The 20,323-nt window shown below is 41.8% G+C and overlaps 1 protein-coding gene across 1 annotated transcript in view; it reads left to right on the top strand.

Moving 5' to 3' along the window:
- Positions 1-6,162: 6,162 nt before the first annotated feature.
- The window catches only part of LOC117408991 (MAM domain-containing protein 2-like), a 105,267-nt gene continuing 91,106 nt past the window's right edge, over positions 6,163-20,323 (top strand). Inside the window, exons 1-2 of the mRNA XM_034014485.3 lie at positions 6,163-6,356; positions 6,606-6,719. Coding sequence (XP_033870376.2) covers positions 6,308-6,356; positions 6,606-6,719 — 163 coding nt within the window. The 5' untranslated portion in view covers positions 6,163-6,307. The remainder of the gene's footprint in view (positions 6,357-6,605; positions 6,720-20,323) is intronic.

Raw genomic sequence — 20,323 nt, 5'->3', positions numbered from 1 at the left:
TCCAGAATGGTCCTGTATTTGGCTCCATCCATCTTCCCATCAATTTTAACCATCTTCCCTGTCCCTGCTGAAGAAAAGCAGGCCCAAACCATGATGCTGCCACCACCATGTTTGACAGTGGGGATGGTGTGTTCAGGGTGATGAGCTGTGTTGCTTTTACGCCAAACATAACGTTTTGCATTGTTGCCAAAAAGTTCGATTTTGGTTTCATCTGACCAGAGCACCTTCTTCCACATGTTTGGTGTGTCTCCCAGGTGGCTTGTGGCAAACTGTAAACGACACTTTTTATGGATATCTTTAAGAAATGGCTTTCTTCTTGCCACTCTTCCATAAAGGCCAGATTTGTGCAGTATACGACTGATTGTTGTCCTATGGACAGAGTCTCCCACCTCAGCTGTAGATCTCTGCAGTTCATCCAGAGTGATCATGGGCCTCTTGGCTGCATCTCTGATCAGTCTTCTCCTTGTATGAGCTGAAAGTTTAGAGGGACGGCCAGGTCTTGGTAGATTTGCAGTGGTCTGATACTCCTTCCATTTCAATATTATCGCTTGCACAGTGCTCCTTGGGATGTTTAAAGCTTGGGAAATCTTTTTGTATCCAAATCCGGCTTTAAACTTCTCCACAACAGTATCTCGGACCTGCCTGGTGTGTTCCTTGTTCTTCATGATGCTCTCTGCGCTTTAAACGGACCTCTGAGACTATCACAGTGCAGGTGCATTTATACGGAGACTTGATTACACACAGGTGGATTCTATTTATCATCATTAGTCATTTAGGTCAACATTGGATCATTCAGAGATCCTCACTGAACTTCTGGAGAGAGTTTGCTGCACTGAAAGTAAAGGGGCTGAATAATTTTGCACGCCCAATTTTTCAGTTTTTTATTTGTTAAAAAAGTTTGAAATATCCAATAAATTTAGTTCCACTTCATGATTGTGTCCCACTTGTTGTTGATTCTTCACAAAAAATTACAGTTTCATATCTTTATGTTTGAAGCCTGAAATGTGGCAAAAGGTCGCAAAGTTCAAGGGGGCCGAATACTTTCGCAAGGCACTGTATGTACAACAGCTAGTTGGGCTACTCCGCATACTTTTACCAGGTTCTACCGACTTAAGGCACAAGTGTCCTTGAGGTTGCACGCTTGCACCACAAACTCTAGCTTTGCTGTAGTTCGACGTCCCTCATCTGCTGTCTCCACTCACGCTCCCTCGCTTTGGTATACTTTTTCCAAAGGTATTGGTTGGTGGTCGTCTTCGAATTGAAAGGGAACATTAGGTTATGGATGTAACCCTGGTTCCCTGAAAGAGAAGACGACCACCAAACCTTGCGAGGTCGCATCGGTCGCTTCCGTGGGTTCGATGCAAAAGAGGAAGTGAGCTCCGTGGAGTGACTGTTTGTTCCCACGGGAGGCGGGACCGAGGACACCACTCCCCGGAGGGGCCTATCGGCAGCTCTGACATAAAATGCTCAGTAAATACCTGACCTGTGGCAGGTATATCCCAAAAGTATTGGTTGGTGGTCGTCTTAGTACCCTTGCAATTGCGACATTTTAGTACCCTTGCAATGTGTAAATTACGCCTATGCCTCTGCCAAACCCTTACAATTTTGCCCCTTCCCTGTCTCTTGCTCGGTCAATGCTGGGGAGGAGATACACTCGCAAATGGGGAGTGGTTTTAACTACTGAATAACTGTAGGCACAGTACAGTTTCACATAGGGGTTCATTACACAATGTATTGTATCAACACACATCAACAAATTATTGTAAATGCTTCATTTGAATTGAAGACCATACAGTATTTAGGGGTTAGGGGTTCTGGTTTTCAGTAAAAATACCTGGCGAATTGTTTTTCCCAACATCCCCTGCTGAGAAAGAATGTGATCGAGAGAAGTCTTCCCGTGTCAGTTTGTGTTTGTTTTGTTGTTGTTACACACACATGCACACACACACACACACACACACACACACACACACACACACACACACACACACTCCTTAATCCTCAATGTCTGCTGCCAGCTTGGAAAAATATGTCTGCATTTACTACAATCAAAGCAGACTTTATTCATTTTAAAACTGTGTTGGTAAAAAATGAGTTTTGATGTTTTTGAGTTGGACGTTTCTTTTTTTAAGTTGGATGTACAAAGTTCATTTCAGGGCACTGACAAACTGGCGGTGCAGTCTGCATTTGTTTTCCATGATTCTTCATTTGGCCTAGCTTTAGTTTCAGGTGAATAAATGACTTCTACTACTGTCACATGCTGCGAATAATACGTGTTTTGTTTTATTGATGTTAGTACTGTTAATATTACATTACTGTTCAAGTTGTTTGTGTATACAGATTTTTACCAGTTTGTATTGTGGAACATGGGTAGGAAGTTTGTTTTAACTAAATTTTACTTGTTTCATGGTCCTGAAAATAAGTGCATGCTGATTTTTTTTTTAAATGCCGAAAACAGGAAGCCCTACGTATAATTATAATCTTCATAAAAGCTACATAACGGCTATGCATAATCCTTTATAATCACTTTGAAAACTGACATAACATGCAGTATTCATTTTTTCTTCTTACTATAATGCTACAAAATTCTATAATAAAATATCTCAGTAATTACAGCAGAATGATTATTGGCTACGAGTCATGACAAACTCAAACTCTTTAACACCACTCCCTCCCCTGCACTCCCTCCTGCTCCAACCCCTACACCCACTGCATCCCCTACTAACTCACCCTCCTTCTCCACCTTCTCTCCCCTCTCAGACTCTGACCTCTCCTCCCTGCTCCAGGGTCACAAACCCACCACGTGTGCCCTGGACCCCCTCCCCACTCACATCTTTCAAGCTGCTGCTCCTGCTCTACTTCCCTTCATCTCTTCCCTTCTCAACACCTCTCTCCTTTCTGGTCTCTTTCCCTCTGCCTTCAAACAAGCCTCCATCACTCCCCTCCACAAAAAACCTACCCTCAACCCCACCTCCCTCCAGAGCTACTGTCCTGTCTACCTCCTACCCTTCCTCTCCAAAACCCTCGAGCGGGCTGTACACCGCCAGCTCTCTGCTTTCCTGTCCAACCACTCTCTGCTCGACCCTCTCCAATCTGGCTTCTGCTCTGCTCACTCCACTGTAACCGCCCTCCTGTCTGTCACTAACTCACTAAAGTCTGCCCGAGCTGCCTCTCTCTCCTCTGTCCTAATTCTCCTCGACCTCTCTGCTGCCTTTGACACTGTCGATCACTCTATTCTACTATCCTCTCTCGTTGACCTGGGAATCTCTGGCACTGCTCTGGCCTGGTTCTCCTCTTACCTCTCTAACCGCACTTACCAGGTAACCTGGCGTGGTGCAACCTCCACACCTCGCCCTTTCTCAACAGGAGTCCCCCAAGGGTCAGTCTTGGGTCCTCTCCTGTTCTCTCTCTACACCCGCTCCCTGGGCCCCCTCATCACATCCTATGGTTTCTCATACCATTTCTATGCTGATGATGCTCAGATTTTCCTCTCCTTCCCCACCACTGTCTCCACCATCCCTTCCTGTCTCCACCATCCCTTCCTGTATCTCTACCTGTCTGTCTGCTATCTCCTCCTGGATGCACTCATATCACCTCAAACTCAACCTCTCTAAATCTGACCTCCTGTTCTATCCCTCCTCCCCCTCCTCTGATCTCTCCATCTACCACACTCTCTCCCTCCTCAGCTAAGAACGTCGGAGTCACCCTGGACCCCTGCCTCTCTTATTCCCAGCACATCTCCACTCTGGCACGCACTTGCCGATTCTTCCTGAGCAACATACGAAGAATCCGACCCTTCCTCACCAACTACACCACCCAGCTCCTGGTCCAGGCCCTGGTACTCTCCCGCCTAGACTACTGCAACTCCCTCCTGGCTGGCCTCCCTGCGTCCGCCACCCGTCCGCTCCAGCTCATCCAGAACTCCGCTGCTCGCCTGGTGTTCTCTCTGCCTCGCTTCTCCCATGCAACTCCACTGCTCCGCTCACTCCACTGTTAGGAAATGAATAATAATAATAATAATAATGACATGCTCTTGAAATGCTGAATTTCCAGTTACAATTGGCTGTTTTGTTAAAGTAGACTGGTTTGTAACAAATGGCATGACAACATGTTGTGCATCCTTACATGCATGTTATGTCAGTTCTCCAAGTGATTATTACGGATTATGCACATACAGGTGTGGACAAAAAAATGGAAACACCTGGGTAAATGAGGGACACCAAGTATATTGAAAGCAAGGGCTTCCACACAGGTGTGGCTCATGCGTTAATTAAGCAAATAACATTCCAGCATGCTTAGCGTCATGTATAAAAATGCTGGACAGGCCTGGTTGCCTATAATTATGGCCAGCATGGCTGCAAGAGGAGACCTCAGTGACTTTGAAAGAGGGGTGATTGTTGGGGCGCGTTTGGCAGGAGCTTCAGTGACCAAGACAGCTCAACTTGCTGATGTTTCACGAGCAACGGTGTCTAAGGTGATGTCGGCATGGAACTTCAAGGGAAAGACATCATCAGCAAAGGGCAACAGTGGGCGGAAGCGCATACTCCAGGATCGTGATATCCGTGCATTAATTCAAAGTGCAAGGCGAAACAGGCGAGCAAATGCAGATCAACTGACTGCAAATTTCAAGCTGGGGCGCGAGCAGCCAGTTTCATCAAAAATGGTCCGTCGAGAACTCCACAGAGCGGGATACCATAGTGCCCCAATGCCCTATTAAGTGACTTTACATTGGTGTTTCCATTTTTTTGTCCACAACCTGTAGTTTGTAAATGCTACATATTGTCCAATTCAAATAAAGCTTTACAGTTTTGTTATTAAAAAAAACAAACAAACTAAAAAGGAATGTAGGCTAATTTATTTTGTAACACTGGGCCACGTTCACAAAACATTAAGGAATTTTTTATAAGAAATTATTTTTTAAGGACGTTTGTTGTTAAAAACATTTTAAAAACATTCTCAGTCCTTTGAAAAATTAGGGTCAACTAATAACCATCTAAAAGAGTTAAAGAAAAGGTCTCATGAACTTTTGTTTTGTAAATAAGACCCACTTGGTTTAATTTATCTTGCAAACCCCCTGTGTTTATATGTTCTGTTTGTAATGAAAAAAGGGAACAGCAAGTCTCCTATTAACATTCTGCAGTATTTTATAAGATCTCTCTTATCTTGGCCAGGAAGGGGATACTGTATATCCCTTCTGATGAGTAGTCCCATTCCATAACAGACCTGGGTGGTTATATATAAATATTGGCAATTACACATACAGACAAGTAATGTGCTGATTTGTTTTCTAGAAAAACAATGGAAAGCAAGAGGCTGTGTGGTCCAGTGGTTAAAGAAACAAGCTTGTAACCAGGCAGTCCCTGGTTCAAATCCCACCTCAGCCACTAACTCATTGTGTGATCCTGAGCAAGTCACTTAACCTCCTTGTGCTCTGTCTTTCGGGTGAGACGTAATTGTAAGTGACTCTGCAGCTGATACATAGTTCACACACCCTAGTCTCTGTAAGTCTAATAAACAAATAATAATAATAATATTACTTTGAATTAACACTGCAGCGTTTATTTTAAATTGCTAAAAACAGCTGTGGCACTTATTCAAGGATGGCGGTAATTAGAAGTACTACGGTTTTCGAAAGGTGCCATTTTTTATTGCAGTTTTTGCGGTATTTGAGGGAGGAATATATTGAAGTTTATTTCTGCAGATACAACTTAATCAGGATGGTGAAGAAGTCCTACAACTTAGCTTTTAAACTGAAAGCTGCTGCGCCTACAGATCAGACAGGGAAAATAATTTCCATGTTTCATTATTGAGAGCGTCGTTTATTTGAGGGCGGCGTCTACTACAAATCTGATATCCGAGTGTGGTGCTTATTCAAGGGCAGCACTTATTCAAAGGAGGCGGTAATACAAAGTAATACAGTAAATATTTAGGTCAACCACAGCTCAAAAGTCTGTGTAATTTATGTTAATGTGTGGTTGTTTTTAAGTGGATGTCTTTTCCCCTCCAAAAGTGAATAAAAAAAAAACTTACAGGCTGATAAATTTATACTGTCTATGGAGGTGTATCCTTGGAAATCTGGAATGTATTACAAGATCTTCCCTCCCCCTTGGAACTGACTAGCCCAACAGCTGAGATTAAACCATGTCAATGCAATAACTTGTTCTTCAGCTCCGGTCCAGAATATCAATCAGCAGCAAACTTGCTAGGACAGTGTGCATGTTTTGTGTTATTTATTCCACGTTTGATGCTGCAAAGAACAACTCACTGGATTTAAACATTGCCTTCACTATTTTTGGACAGTTCAGCAATGCTTTCTTTTATAGTTCAGCTTCTTTTATATTTGTTTGTTTTACATGGTAAGTTTCCATTCTATATATGGAAACTCTATGGTTAGTCTTAGTACTGTATGGAACATTTCTAATTTGTTCTAGCAAATAAATAAAATGCATAGCAGCTACAGGGGGAAATTAATATGTTTGCTCTTTTATAAAAAGTTTGGAAATAAAATTACACAAACACTATGGCTTGGGAAGCATTTTCTGCTGTGCTTCATACAGTATGTGTTTTTGTGTTAACACTTCAATTTTCTCTGGTCTTTTCTCCAGATCTGCAGTCAGTCAGGGCACAGCAGCTGCTTCAAGGATCATGCAGATTTGAACAAGACACTTGTGGATATAATTCAGATCCTGAATACTTGAAATGGGTTCTTAATAAAGAAGGTAGGAATGTGTTTAGTAACAAAATTGCAGTTTTAGTGTTTTCAATTTTTACATTTTGAAAGGCTGTTTTGTTTTAGCTTTTACAGGATGTGAATTTTAATGCGGAAAAACTGAGATTTCACGTTCATAATTTTTTTGGTTTGTTTAGGCTCTGTGGTCATTTCTCTGTTGCTGCACTAGGTATTGTAGTCTGAAACTGACATAAGTCTCTGCCACATACACAGGGTGCACCAATGTCAATAATGAATTGCTGTTTTATTTAAGTGCTTTCTCCCATTTCCACAAACATACTGAGCCAATGAAAAGAAGCCTTTTAAGAGTTCAACATCATGTCCTGTACAAAATTCCTTCCTTTTACTCTAAAATATATATCTTATAATTTCCTGGCTTATATTTTCCACATGTCATAGATCTCTTTGAAGTTCTTTTTTTAGCAGCAGCAGCCATGTTTTGTAAATGCAGTCAGTAGTGAATAATGGAATTTGTCTCTTTTTTTATGGCTTAAAGCTGCAGTGCATTATCCATACAATGATGACCACTTACACATTTGAAGCTGTTGGTGCAAGTACGTGTTTTGCATTATGTGCAGTTTGTTTACATTACTCACAGGTAGTTTTATCTAAAGGTTTAAATGCCCCCACCCCCTGCCCTTGAAATCTTGCCCCAATGTTTATATGAGATCCACATATGCACGCATCAATTACATTGACAAGAATACAAAAATTGTTTTTTGCTGGAAACTTCTGTAGAGCTGATATTTTCAATTTGGTCTTATAAGATAACAACTATTTTAAATATACAGTGCTAAGGTAAAAGTAGTCAGTAGCCATAGTTTCACCACTGTTAATAGAATGTCATTATGGGTCAAAAGGAAGCCAACCCAAACTCTGATTCAATATTATTATTATTATTTATTTCTTAGCAGACGCCCTTATCCAGGGCGACTTACAATTGTTACAAGATATCACATTATTTTTACATACAATTACATTATTTTTTTTTTTACATACAATTACCCATTTATACAGTTGGGTTTTTATTGGAGCAATCTAGGTAAAGTACCTTGCTCAAGGGTACAGCAGCAGCGTCTCCCACCTAGGATTGAACCCACAACCCGCCGGTCAGGAGTCCAGAGCCCTAACCACTACTCCACACTGCTGCCCCATTCATTCATCAGGGTAGGGCTGCCTTTTAACGAGGGAGCACTGTATTATATAAATGATTGTACTTGTGCATTGTGCTTGTCCTTTCATGGCTGTTTAGAAACTCATACAGCAAATGTAATGTGCTACACAATGTAAAAGGGAAGTCTTACTAACCATGCAATTTTTACTTTTTTAACAACAAAGCTTTCCTTTAGAAATGATAGCTATTTAGTGGAGTGCCCTCAGTCTTTGGTGGAGTTTCCATGTGTGTTGTTTTTTTTTAGCTCGAGACATTTGCACGAGAAAAATGTCTTGTGTAAAATGCTTTTTTGGGTTTCCATTTGCTCAGTTTATTTTACTTGAGTAAACCGGGCTTTTCACCCGACGTCATGCAAATGAAGGGGAAAGGTGGGGGTTGATCTGTAAATTAGCTATGCCTAAAGTAGTGCTGTTTTTGAAGATTACTAGTGAAATTACTAGTGGTTTCCATGTGCAGGGAACTGGTACACAAGTGAATCTAAGCTGCTGTAATAAAGCAAAATACCTCATGCCTGGTTGGTTAATAATGTGTTTTACTTGCCCAAATTGTTTTTTAAATGTCATTGGCAGGGTGGCATGTCATTAGTATTGAATCAGTTTCAACTAATTTATCTTACAACTCATTTATTTAAAATTAACTGAGAGGTATAAAATAAAACTGACCAACACAGGTATTGTAGATCACCCTGTCTGAAAACCGGCGAAGACGTAGGATTCTAAAGCTCTGGGCCAGACATCTTCCACGTATATGCTCCCAAGGCTGTCTGGATTGAGAACAGTGGGTGTTTTCCATCCTCTACCAGCAAATCCTTATATCTTGTTATCTAATGCCAATGGCTAGCAAAAGGACGATTTGGACACATACTCGTCCATCTTGCTGGTGGGAAGAGGTTGTGCTGCATCACTCTTTCAGATCTGCAGTGGATAGAGTCCTTTCACGTCACCAGGGCAACATTCAGCATTATAGTGGAGCTGGTAAAGGAAGATATGCAGCCAAAAAGGAATTACGTACGGCCTCCTGTGCCAGTGGAAAAAAAGAGTGGCGATTGCTTTGTCTAGGCTGACATCCTCAACTGAGTACACAGTAGTTTGGGGTGCATAAAACCACTGTTCATCGCTGTATTTACAAAAAGAATTGCTCTGCGGGACCGTCCTGTTTTTCCTGAACGGGACCTCCTTGCTTGTTCCTGTAGGTAGGACTGTTTCAATTTTTTTAATTTGTCCCTAGCTTGTGGGACTGTGCGCTCTATTCCTCTTTCTGAGAGGGCATCAACCACTTGTTAGTACACATGCTTGTTACGCTGTTTCAGGCGATAGAGCTGGCTTAACACATCCAAGTCACTAACTATAGTTATTAATGCCCGGGCTTCCCTCCTCGCTCCAGTGATTTTGAGTGGGGCGAACACGCGTTGTCTTTGGACATAGCTGGGATCAAAAGCAAGGGAATCCAGTTACAGACATTTAGTAAGCATCTCACTTGCTCTTCATGTTTAACCCTTTGCGGTCCATTGTCGGACCTGGTCCAACATTGCAATTATTCCTATCCGGTCCATTGTCGGACCCTGTCCGACAACATCAAAAAAACGCAAAAAACGGGTTTCTAGTCGTTTTTTCTCTGGAAAAAGCCGAGAAAACCATTCAATGGCTGAGAGGGAGCGACAGGAGCCGAGACAAGCCGAAAAAAAAAAATTAATAAATAAAAAGGTGTATCTCATGAATAGTCATACCTGCCCCTGGCATCCCATATGGGCGGTCATAAGGAAACAAGCTGTCTGATACTGTATCAGCGCACAGAGACTATCACAGACATTTGCAGAGCTTTTTTGAGATGTTATAGTAATAAAATAATGACTTGGATTGCATTATTGAGGAGTTTGTTGATAAAACCAGTGATCAGGAGATGATTGATCGGTATGTACGACTATTATTATTATTATTATTATTATTATTATTTATTTCTTAGCAGACGCCCTTATCCAGGGCGATTTACAATCGTAAGCAAATACATTTCAAGTGTTACAGTACAAGTAATACAATAAGAGCAAGATAAATACAATGACTTTGGTTCAAGTAAGTACAAGTGTGACAAAATACAATTCAATAATACAGCAGATAACAGTGACAGTGATAGTTACATCACGATATGATTAAATACAAAATACTAGAGATTAAACACTTGGCAGATTACAGTACTCTGAAGTACAGGATTAAATGCAGTAAAATAGGGGGCAGATAAGAGCAAATAAAGCGGATTTAAGGAAGGGTGATAGTGTCCCAGGGGAAAAACAGAGGAGTTCTACAGGTGCTGTCTGAAGAGGTGAGTCTTAAGGAGGCGCCGGAATGTGGTCAGGGACTGGGCAGTCCTGACATCTGTAGGAAGGTCCACCACTGCGGAGTGAGGGTGGAGAAGGAGCGGGCTCTGGAGGCAGGGGAGCGTAGAGGAGGTAGAGCCAGTCTTCTAGTGCAGGCGGAGCGGAGAGGTCGAGTGGGGGTGTAGGGAGAGATGAGGGTCTGGAGGTAGCTGGGTGCAGTCTGGTCAAGGCATCTGTAGGTTAGTACAAGAGTCTTGAACTGGATGCGAGCGGTGATCGGTAGCCAGTGGAGTGAGCGGAGTAGTGGAGTTGCGTGGGAGAAGCGAGGCAGAGAGAACACCAGGCGGGCAGCGGAGTTCTGGATGAGCTGGAGCGGACGGGTGGCAGATGCAGGGAGGCCAGCCAGGAGGGAGTTGCAGTAGTCTAGGCGGGAGAGCACCAAGGCCTGGACCAGGAGCTGGGTGGCGTAGTTGGTGAGGAAGGGTCGGATTCTTCGTATGTTGCTCAGGAAGAATCGGTAAGTGCGTGCCAGAGTGGAGATGTGCTGGGAGTAAGAGAGGCAGGAGTCCAGGGTGACTCCGAGGTTCTTAGCGGAGGAAGAGGGAGAGAGTGTGGTAGATTCCAGAGGAACAGAGATAGAGAGATCAGAGGAGGGGGAGGAGAAGGGAAAGAAAAGGAGGTCAGATTTAGAGAGTTGAGTTTGAGGTAATACGAGTGCATATTATTATTTATTTCTTAGCATATGTGAAAGCAATAGCGAACGAAAGGGTGGGGCGGGGCTGGAGATGCCTAGTGAGTGCTTTGTTGATATGCAGGGCCTTTTAAACCCATTTGACTGTGAAAAAAAAAACTTTTAAACAGTGCGTCTAAAATTAACTGCGCGTGTGAAAATAAATTGAACCTGACGCGCCTGACACGCACTTAATAAATGGACTGCAAAGGGTTAACTTTAGCATAGTTTTTACAGCAAGGGCATTCTCAAACAGCTGCTTTAATACTATAACAAGGGCATATAATGCAGTTCATGGTAAGTGGTTTTATACAGAACTGTAAACCCGCAAGTGATATACAACATGACAGGCCAGACACAACAAAAAAAATAATAATAAAAAAAGCCTCCCACATTATCATTAAGGTGAACTACACCACTGCTAACCATAAAACCGCCCATCAGCCACTTACTTCCTGCCGTCTTGGAATCCAAAGTAACAAATGGCCTGCTCCCTTGTAATATTTATAGTGATGTCACAAGGATAAACATGCTCATTCACATTTACTCGTGAAATGCGGGTTTCCATGTGAAACTGGGTGTGGATTTTCCCCTTTTTTGTCATTTACATGAGTAAATGAGATTTACCCAATACCTCTCTTTGGCCGTTTTTTCCGGTCACAAACCAGATTTACACGAATAATTCTCCCAAACGTGCACGCCCATCGCTATTTCACGTGTAAATAGCCCCGCATGGAAACCCCATGTTTGACTACAGAATCCAAAATTTTTTTATGGATATTTAAAACTTTTCATTGTGGATTATTATTGGTTCATGTCTCAGAAGCACACAACACAGTACACGTGTTGTCTGTCATCCAGGGTTGGCATTTCACTGTACTTAATAATACAAGATAACTTGAGATAACATATCCTTGCACTGATGCATTTAATAATTATGATTGTTAAGTGTTTGGAGCCCTGGTCCAGGATTGCAGTGTTGGAGGTTATTGGTAGATTATAATTATAAAGAATTACATCTGTATTCATCTGACACTCAAGTTTTGGCAGACTAGATTCTTTGTAATCTGGAGTGAACTAGAAGGCATGAGTCCAAAAACAGTACAGTTTCAGACAACCTTCCAAAAAAAAAAAAAAATTGGAGTTAAACCAAAGAGTAACAGTTAATTATGAAATATTTTTAAACTGCTGTTAATATTAAACCTCACTTCAGAGTAAACAGCTGTTTTTACGTGCCAATGGTACACTGACCACTGTATCTTACCTTTTATGATGACCTTGTTTATTTAACACAGTATGCTTTTTATAGCCTATCCATCTACTAAAAAAAAAAAAAAACATTCCTAGGGTTGAGGTACTATTTTTTGTTTGGTTTCTGTAGTAACACCACAGTTGGCTTACATTTTAAAAACTGTTGAACTGTGCATTAAGGGATTGCTTTTCAGTCATTTTCTGTTCTTAATAACTTTATGTGCTGTCTGTATTGTTTACAGTTGTCTCATTAAGCTTGACACATTGGCTACAATCATACTCTGAATACTTCCCAGGCCATAGTATCCCCCTACCTACCTAGGGCAATGTTAGGACATTGTGAAGCATTGCCATGCATTTTAGCCCGAGAGGGCAGGTATCATCACCAACCCAAAGGAATCTTTTGTGACATTTTTTAATGCCCGAAGTGGCAATAACCACAGTACAATTCAGGATTTGTACAGGCTTACCTTCAAACAGGGGTCAATTTATGTTTAACAATATACACTCTTGCAAAAAATATACCACAACTGTACATTTATTCAAGTACCTACAGCATATTGCTCGAAACATATTTTCATGAAATGCGAGGCAACATTGAGGCAATTTGTTCTTTTTTTTACTTTGAAGCAATTGGTTGTAGGTAAAATGTTTTGATTGTGTCACATAAATGGGGAACTATGCTTCACATTCTTCCAAATATAGTTGCCTAACCTTGCCAGTCCTTTAAAGAATTATTGAACATACAATGCATTAAAAATGTGATGTTTGAATTGATTCAAAGTTAGGCTCAGTTGATAATTGGGCTGATATTGGCTTGCTGTTTTCCTTTTTACTACTCACAATGACCACAATACTTGTAAGACCTAATTTTCACTTGTTCCCAGTTTTCTCTAACCCCCCACCCACCCACCATTGCTACTCAGCTGGCTGCCCCCGCCTAATAACTGAGAGGTCGAGCAGCCATTCTATGAGGTCCTCCTTCTGGAATGCCTGTAATCTGACCCACCTTGAACCCAATTCATTTCCTATAGCAACATGCCAATAGTTACTCTCTTAGCCCTGCAGTTCAAAAGAAAAATGTGTATTCCTTTATTAGTACTTCTCTATATATAAATGAACAGGGATTCATCAATACAAGCAAAACAATACACTTTATTGTTTTTAATTACCCCCACCCCCACTGCACATTATCCTATGCTTGTGAAACACTGTATGTTCTTAATTATACTAACATACATCAGGGCATCCTCTTATTGTGAGATATATAGTGTCGACTGTGAAGAATTACTAAATGTGCTATGGTTATATTTATTCAACAGTTTGCAATGCTTTAGTTTAAACATGAATGTACAAATACACAATATAGATGAATTTGTGTAAACACCTTAAACTCCTGAATTGAATTTAACTCCTGGTATAGAACTTCAATTTCCAATTCTGCTTCTCACAAATAGTGGCAGTGAGTTCCAAAGAGATGGAGCACACAAAGAGAAGCTTCGACCTCCCAATGTAACGCATCTAGTTCATGGAAAAACCAGCAGACACACATATATATATTGGTGCTAATCTGTTTTGAAAGTCTAGCACCAGAGAGTTCAATCGGACAAGTGGTTTCCAAGAAGAAGATTTGTTTGTTAATCATAATATGGTTTGTACAGTATTTTTATGACGTTATGCAACATGGCCGTCAAACCACAGAACCAATCAGCTTCTTATGATTTCCATTACACGAGAGTAGACGTTAAAACTTCATGCTGATTTGAACTCGGCTCTCGCCAAGATAAGCACCAACTAAGACGTAGCTTTACAGTAAACTAATGTGATCCATATGTGTCTCCATCCATTTACGTTTCCTTCCATATGATGATGTAGATATCCTTCTGTCTGGTGTTAATGGCTGAAGTGTAATGCTGGCTCCACGGATCAGCTTATTTTGCCTCCCTGGCGCATCAGCACACACAACGGCTGCGATGCTGACTCCGGGGATCAACCACAGTGCATGACAACCGTCTGGATTGAGCTAAGTAGGGTACATCTCTGGGGTTTTCAAGTGGGCACCTTCCATCCTCAGTGTTTCGGCGACTAGCCCACGACACCTCAAGAGGGCTCGACGGTGATTCTGGCGTCCCAGCATCACCCCCCTCCGTCCCCCACTCAACTCAGCCCAGCTTACTTACCTGTACATCAGCGTTTCTTTCTTTCTATTGTGCTTGAGATCCCCAGCCAGCATCTTTCCATCTCAACCACAGCCAGTTGCTGCTCCTCTCTGCTGCTTCAGATAAGTTCTTCACTATGCGACGCAACTCTTGACAACTGAATTCGATGTCTCTGAGAAACTGGGTTGTGGAGTGTGCCGCGAATCTTCGACAACCCACCTCCACTGGGTAAACCTGGACTCTCCATCCTCACTGTTCCGCTTCAGCAGATAGTTGAGCGTGCCGAAGTTTCTTCCTTTCATACGCCTCATCCACAGCATCCTTCCATGGCACTGTTAACTGTTAACCGGTGAACAAGGCGTGCTGATCCAGACCACAAGACAATATCAGGTCGAAGGTTAGTGGTGGCAATCTCTGGTGGGAAAATAAGCCATTGTCCAACATCTTGCCAGCATTTTCTAGTCTCTAGCAGCTTCCAGTTGTCTTAGATGAGTTTTGGTTTTAATACCATTTCTTGGTGGTTGCTCCCCTGGACGGAGGAATGTTGTTCTTTGTGTGTCATATATTGCTGGAATTGGTGTCAACATGTTGGTCATGCTGCGTTTGTCTTCCAATGCTAAAGCCAGACATCACAACACATGATCATGACGCCAAGTGAACCGTCCTCTGCTAAGACCCACCTTACATCCTATCAAAATGTGTCTTAATGTAGCTGGCGATGAACACAAAGGACACCACAGATCTTCTCCTACCCATAGATTAAGGTTCTGTGGTGATGGGAGAACATCATATATTGACCTGATGAGGAAACTGATCCTGCTCTGTTCCATTGACCATAGGTCTTGCCAGCCAATCTTGCGTTGTTCCACACTCTCCCATCTCATCCATTCTCCCTGCTTGGCCTGGGAAATGGCCTTTATACACCTCATCCTCTCCTCCTGCTTTTGCACCTCGTTGACTACCAGCTTCCTCCTTTGAGCTGGGGCTGCCTTGTGCCATGTAGGAGGAGCTGAACTGAAACCAAGACCCCCTCTTCCATGCTGAACTTGCCCCATGATATCACCAATTCGAAGGGCAGCCTTTGCATCTTCCACAGCTTTCTTTGCCGCCCACTTTCTTCCAGTTTTCAACACAGGTGCTGCCTCCCTTACGCATTTATCGCGTGACTCTACTAATGTCATTTCCAGTCTGACCTTGGCGCACTTAAACTCCTCGGTTAGAGCAGAGACTGGTAGCTGCAGTATTCCTTTACCATAAAGTCCCACTCTGCTGAGGCAGCGTGGAACTCCCAACCATTTCCTGATGTATGAACTGATTAAAGCTTCCAGCTTCTCTACTGTTGTCAAAGAAACCTCGTACACAGTCAGTGGCCACAGCAACCTCGGCAGTAGACCAAACTGAAAGCACCAGAGTTTTAGTTTACCTGGTAGAGCGCAGCTGTCTATGCTCTTCAACCCTTCCACTGCTTGTTGTCTAACTTCTCCCACACGAACTGTGTCCTTTAGATCCCCGTCGTACCATCTCCCAAGACTCTTCACTGGCTTCTCAGACACTGTTGGTATTGCCTCACCATTAATGAAGAATGTTTTATCTACTACTTTGCCTTTACTTATAGAGATGCTCCTTGATTTAGTGGGCTTGAATTGCATTCGTGCCCATTCAATGTTATTGGTTAATTTGCCCAATAATCGATTAGTGCAGGCTACTGTTGTAGTCATGGTTGTCATGTCATCCATGTATGCTCGAATTGGTGGTAGTCGCATTCCAGAAGCCAAGCGCTCTCCTCCTACTACCCATTTTGATGCCCTAATAATTACTTCCATTGCCATGGTAAAAGCCAGTGGAGAAATGGTACATCCTGCCATTATTCCAACCTCTAGGCATTGCCATTTAGTGCTGAATTCTGAAGTTGAAAAACTGAATTGCAAATCTCCAAAATAGGCTTTCACTAAATTTGTTATTGTCATTGGTACACTGAAAAAATCAAATGCTGCCCAAAGTAGTTATTATTATTATTATTATTATTATTTATTTCTTAGCAGACGCCCTTATCCAGGGCGACTTACAATTGTTACAAGATATCACATTATACATTATTTCACATTATACAGATATCACATTATTTTTACATACAATTCCCCATTTATACAGTTGGGTTTTTACTGGAGCAATCTAGGTAAAGTACCTTGCTCAAGGGTACAGCAGCAGTGTCCCCACCTGGGATTGAACCCACAACCCTCCGGTCAAGAGTCCAGAGCCCTAACCACTACTCCACACTGCTGCCATGTTCATGTGGCACTGAACCATATGCATTAGCCAAATCCAGGAATGTCACATGGAGCTCCTTCCTCTCCTTTTTAGCTGATTGAATTTGTTGCCAGATCACATTGATGTGTTCTAAGCAACCTGGGGAAACCTGGAATGCCCGCTTTTTGTATTGAAGTGTCAATGAAGCAGTTCTTTAATAGGTAAGCTGACAATCTCTGAGCAATAATGCTGAAGAAAATCTTGCCTTCTACGTTTAATAGGGAAATGGGATGAAACTGACTGATGCTTGTAGAATCTTTTTCTTTAGGTATAAAGACTCCACCTGCTCGGCGCCATGCTCTTGGTACAACCTGTTTTTCCCATGCCACTTTCATCAATTTCCACAGAATTCGTAGAACTCCTGAAGCACTCTTGTACACTCTGTACGGAACTCCATTAGGCCCTGGAGATGATGAAGCCCTTGCTTTTTTCACAGCTTGCTCTATTTCTTTCCACTTAGGTGCACAGTCCTCCATTTGGTATTCTGGTGGATTGATAGGTGGGATGTCTGACGGAATTGACATAGGCTCCTGCCTTTTTGAATCTGTATGTGTTTCCTCCAAATATCTCTCCAGCTCAACCTTAGATGCTTTTAGTGTGCCATTCTTCTCACTGGTGAATAACTTCTTTACAAATTTGAATGGGTCTTTATAAAAGTTAGCTCTCGCACGCTCCTTCTTTTTGTAGCGTTTCTGTAGGCGCTCAGCTCTGCGCAATGTTGCAAGCTTATCTTTTATGACCCTTTGTAAGAGATTGAGTCCCTCCTTCTGACTTTGTTCTGCTCTTCTCCATTGGTTCCTCAGCTGTCTCCTTTCTCTAACTAAGCGTTCAATCTCCTGCTGCCGTCTAGACTTTCCAGGAATAGTTTGTACTTTTTCCTTCCTTTTTTCAACTCCAAACCTCTCACTTCCATATGCGTAGATGATGTCGCCAAATTTATCCAGCTTCTTTTCAACTGTTCCACTTAATCTTTCCAATGCAACACAGAGATCTGTGTTTACTGTGTCCCATGCAGTTTTCTCACAAGCTCTTTGCCATTTAACTCCAGGCTTGTGCCCGTTGAGGTTCTTTTCTCTCTTATGCTGGTTTGTCTGACCGGGTTCACAAGGATCATCTATGACAGGGGTGCTGATATCCTGCGAACTGTGGTTTGCTTCCTGTCGCTGGATTTCATTCGACTGACTTGACTGACTTCGTAAGAAGTACTGATCAATGCGAGGCCCTTGTCCCTTCTCCCTCAAGCATTTCATTCTCCCCTGATGAATCTTCAAACCACTGACCGTTGTCGCCTTGCTCCAGCCGCAGACACAAACCTGGAGTTCCATGTCTTTGTTAACTGCAGATCTTGAACTAGTCTTTTGTGAAGTACTCTACATACTCATATCAGTTTCCGTTCCTAAGTCGTTAACCGTGTTGTCCAACGTTGAGTCATCTTCCGCCCCCGCTCTCGCAGACTTACACTATCCATATGGCAAAGTGGTGTTTGCAGTGCAGAGCGGATACAAAATACAGACAGACAATGATTTCCAGGTGCAAGGGTATTTATTGATTTATTATACAATGTCCAGAGCCTTATGGTGAACACCTGTAAATAATGAAATGATTGAAGTGATACAATGGCGTGTATCACTTTGTTTCTAATCCTCGGGTTTGACCCGAAACCAATAACAAAAAGTCCAAGTTCTATTACACCCACATGAAACACAAACACAGTTAACAGTGAGTGATATTAGTGCTCGTGGTGCAAAGACAGTTCTCTGTGAACAAAGGGAAAGTGTTGTTGTTCGGGTTTGATGCTGGCTGTATAACGACAGCTCCGGATCTTTAGTAGCGCACCCGCTCCTCCAATCCTCAGACGCTATGCCGTTTACCATCTGGGTCATTGAGTTTGGATACCGTAGCTCCGCCCCTTTCCTAAATGACCGACTTCCACCTACCCTAAGGAATAAATTGTCGTGCTATTTAGTTAAGGGTACTCTGTTCCTTTTACACAGTGCCCTCACAGGTCGAGAGGGCGATCTAACACCAAGAATCATTCGATCTCTGTCACAATCCCTCAACATGTATAGCAAGTTTCAGAACTCTGAAATAAGTTATTTTCAATACGTAGATGTTTTAACAATCTCTGCAAAATCCAATATGGCTGCCAAACTATTTGACCTATGACATTTGTTTTTGTTCCTGGTTCACTGTCCCATAGGCATCTACCAAACTACCAATTTTCATGAGTTTTTGAGCAACTTTGGGGAGGAATAATAATAATAATAATAATAATAATAATAATAATAATAATAATAATAATAATAATAATAACTAGAGTTGCCAGCTTCTTTACGGCTTCCAGTACCAGTACCAAACACTTTAGCAAATAGGGCTGAATGCCAGTATCAGTACCAGTACCAGTACCAAAACGTTTAGCACATAGTGCATTTATGATAGATCATACATGGGTTACTATATCAGACCTGCCAAACTTGACATTTTTTTTTTGAGTAGCACTTGAGTAGCGGACATCTCGGGAGGTAAGAAATGAGAGAAGTTAATTACAAACTGCTAACCAAGATCATGCAACAGTCTCTTGACACAGGGGTTGTACCGACAGACTGGAAAATTGCAAACGTAATACCGATCTACAAAAAGGGAGACAAAACCGAACCAGATAACTACAGACCAATAAGCCTGACTTCTATTACATGTAAACTTATGGAAACTATAATAAGATCCAAAATGGAAAATTACCTATATGGGAACAATATCCTGGGAGACCGTCAGCATGGTTTTAGGAAAGGGAGATCATGTCTAACTAACATGCTTGATTTTTTTGAGGATGCAACATCGACAATGGATAATTGCAAAGCATACGACATGGTTTATTTACATTTCTAGAAAGCTTTTGACAAAGTCCTGCATAAAAGATTAATTCTCAAACTGAACGCAGTAGGGATTCAATGAAATGCATGCACATGGATTAGGGAGTGGTTAACATGTAGAAAACAGAAAGTACTGATTAGAAGAGAAACCTCAAAATGGAGCGAGGTAACCAGTGGTGTACCACAGGGATCAGTATTAGGTCCTCTGCTATTCCTAATCTACATTAATGATTTAGATTCTGGTATAGTAAGCAAACTTCTTAAATTTGCAGACGACACAAAAATAGTAGGAGTGGCAAACACTGTTGCGGTAGCAAAGGTCATTCAAAAATGATCTAGACAGCATTCAGAACTGGGCAGACACATGGCAAATGAAATTTAATAGAGAAAAGTGTAAAGTATTGCATGCAGGCAATAAAAATGTGCATTATAAATATCATATGGGAGATACTGAAATTGAAGAAGGAATCTATGAAAAAGACCTAGGAGTTTATGTTGACTCAGAAATGTCTTCATCTAGACAATGTGGGGAAGCTATAAAAAAGGCCAACAAATTGCTTGGATATATTGTGAGAAGTGTTGAATTTAAATCAAGGGAAGTAATGTTAAAACTCTACAATGCATTAGTAAGACCTCACCTAGAATATTGTGTTCAGTTCTGGTCACCTCGTTACAAAAAGGATATTGCTGCTCTAGAAAGAGTGCAAAGAAGAGCAACCAGAATTATCCCGGGTTTAAAAGGCATGTCGTATGCAGACAGGCTAAAATAATTAAATCTATTCAGTCTTGAA

Source organism: Acipenser ruthenus, chromosome 2, assembly GCF_902713425.1.
Source record: "Acipenser ruthenus chromosome 2, fAciRut3.2 maternal haplotype, whole genome shotgun sequence".
Lineage (NCBI taxonomy): Eukaryota > Metazoa > Chordata > Actinopteri > Acipenseriformes > Acipenseridae > Acipenser > Acipenser ruthenus.
The sequence above is the reverse complement of the archived record's forward strand: the minus strand, read 5'-3'. Positions and strand labels throughout refer to the sequence as shown.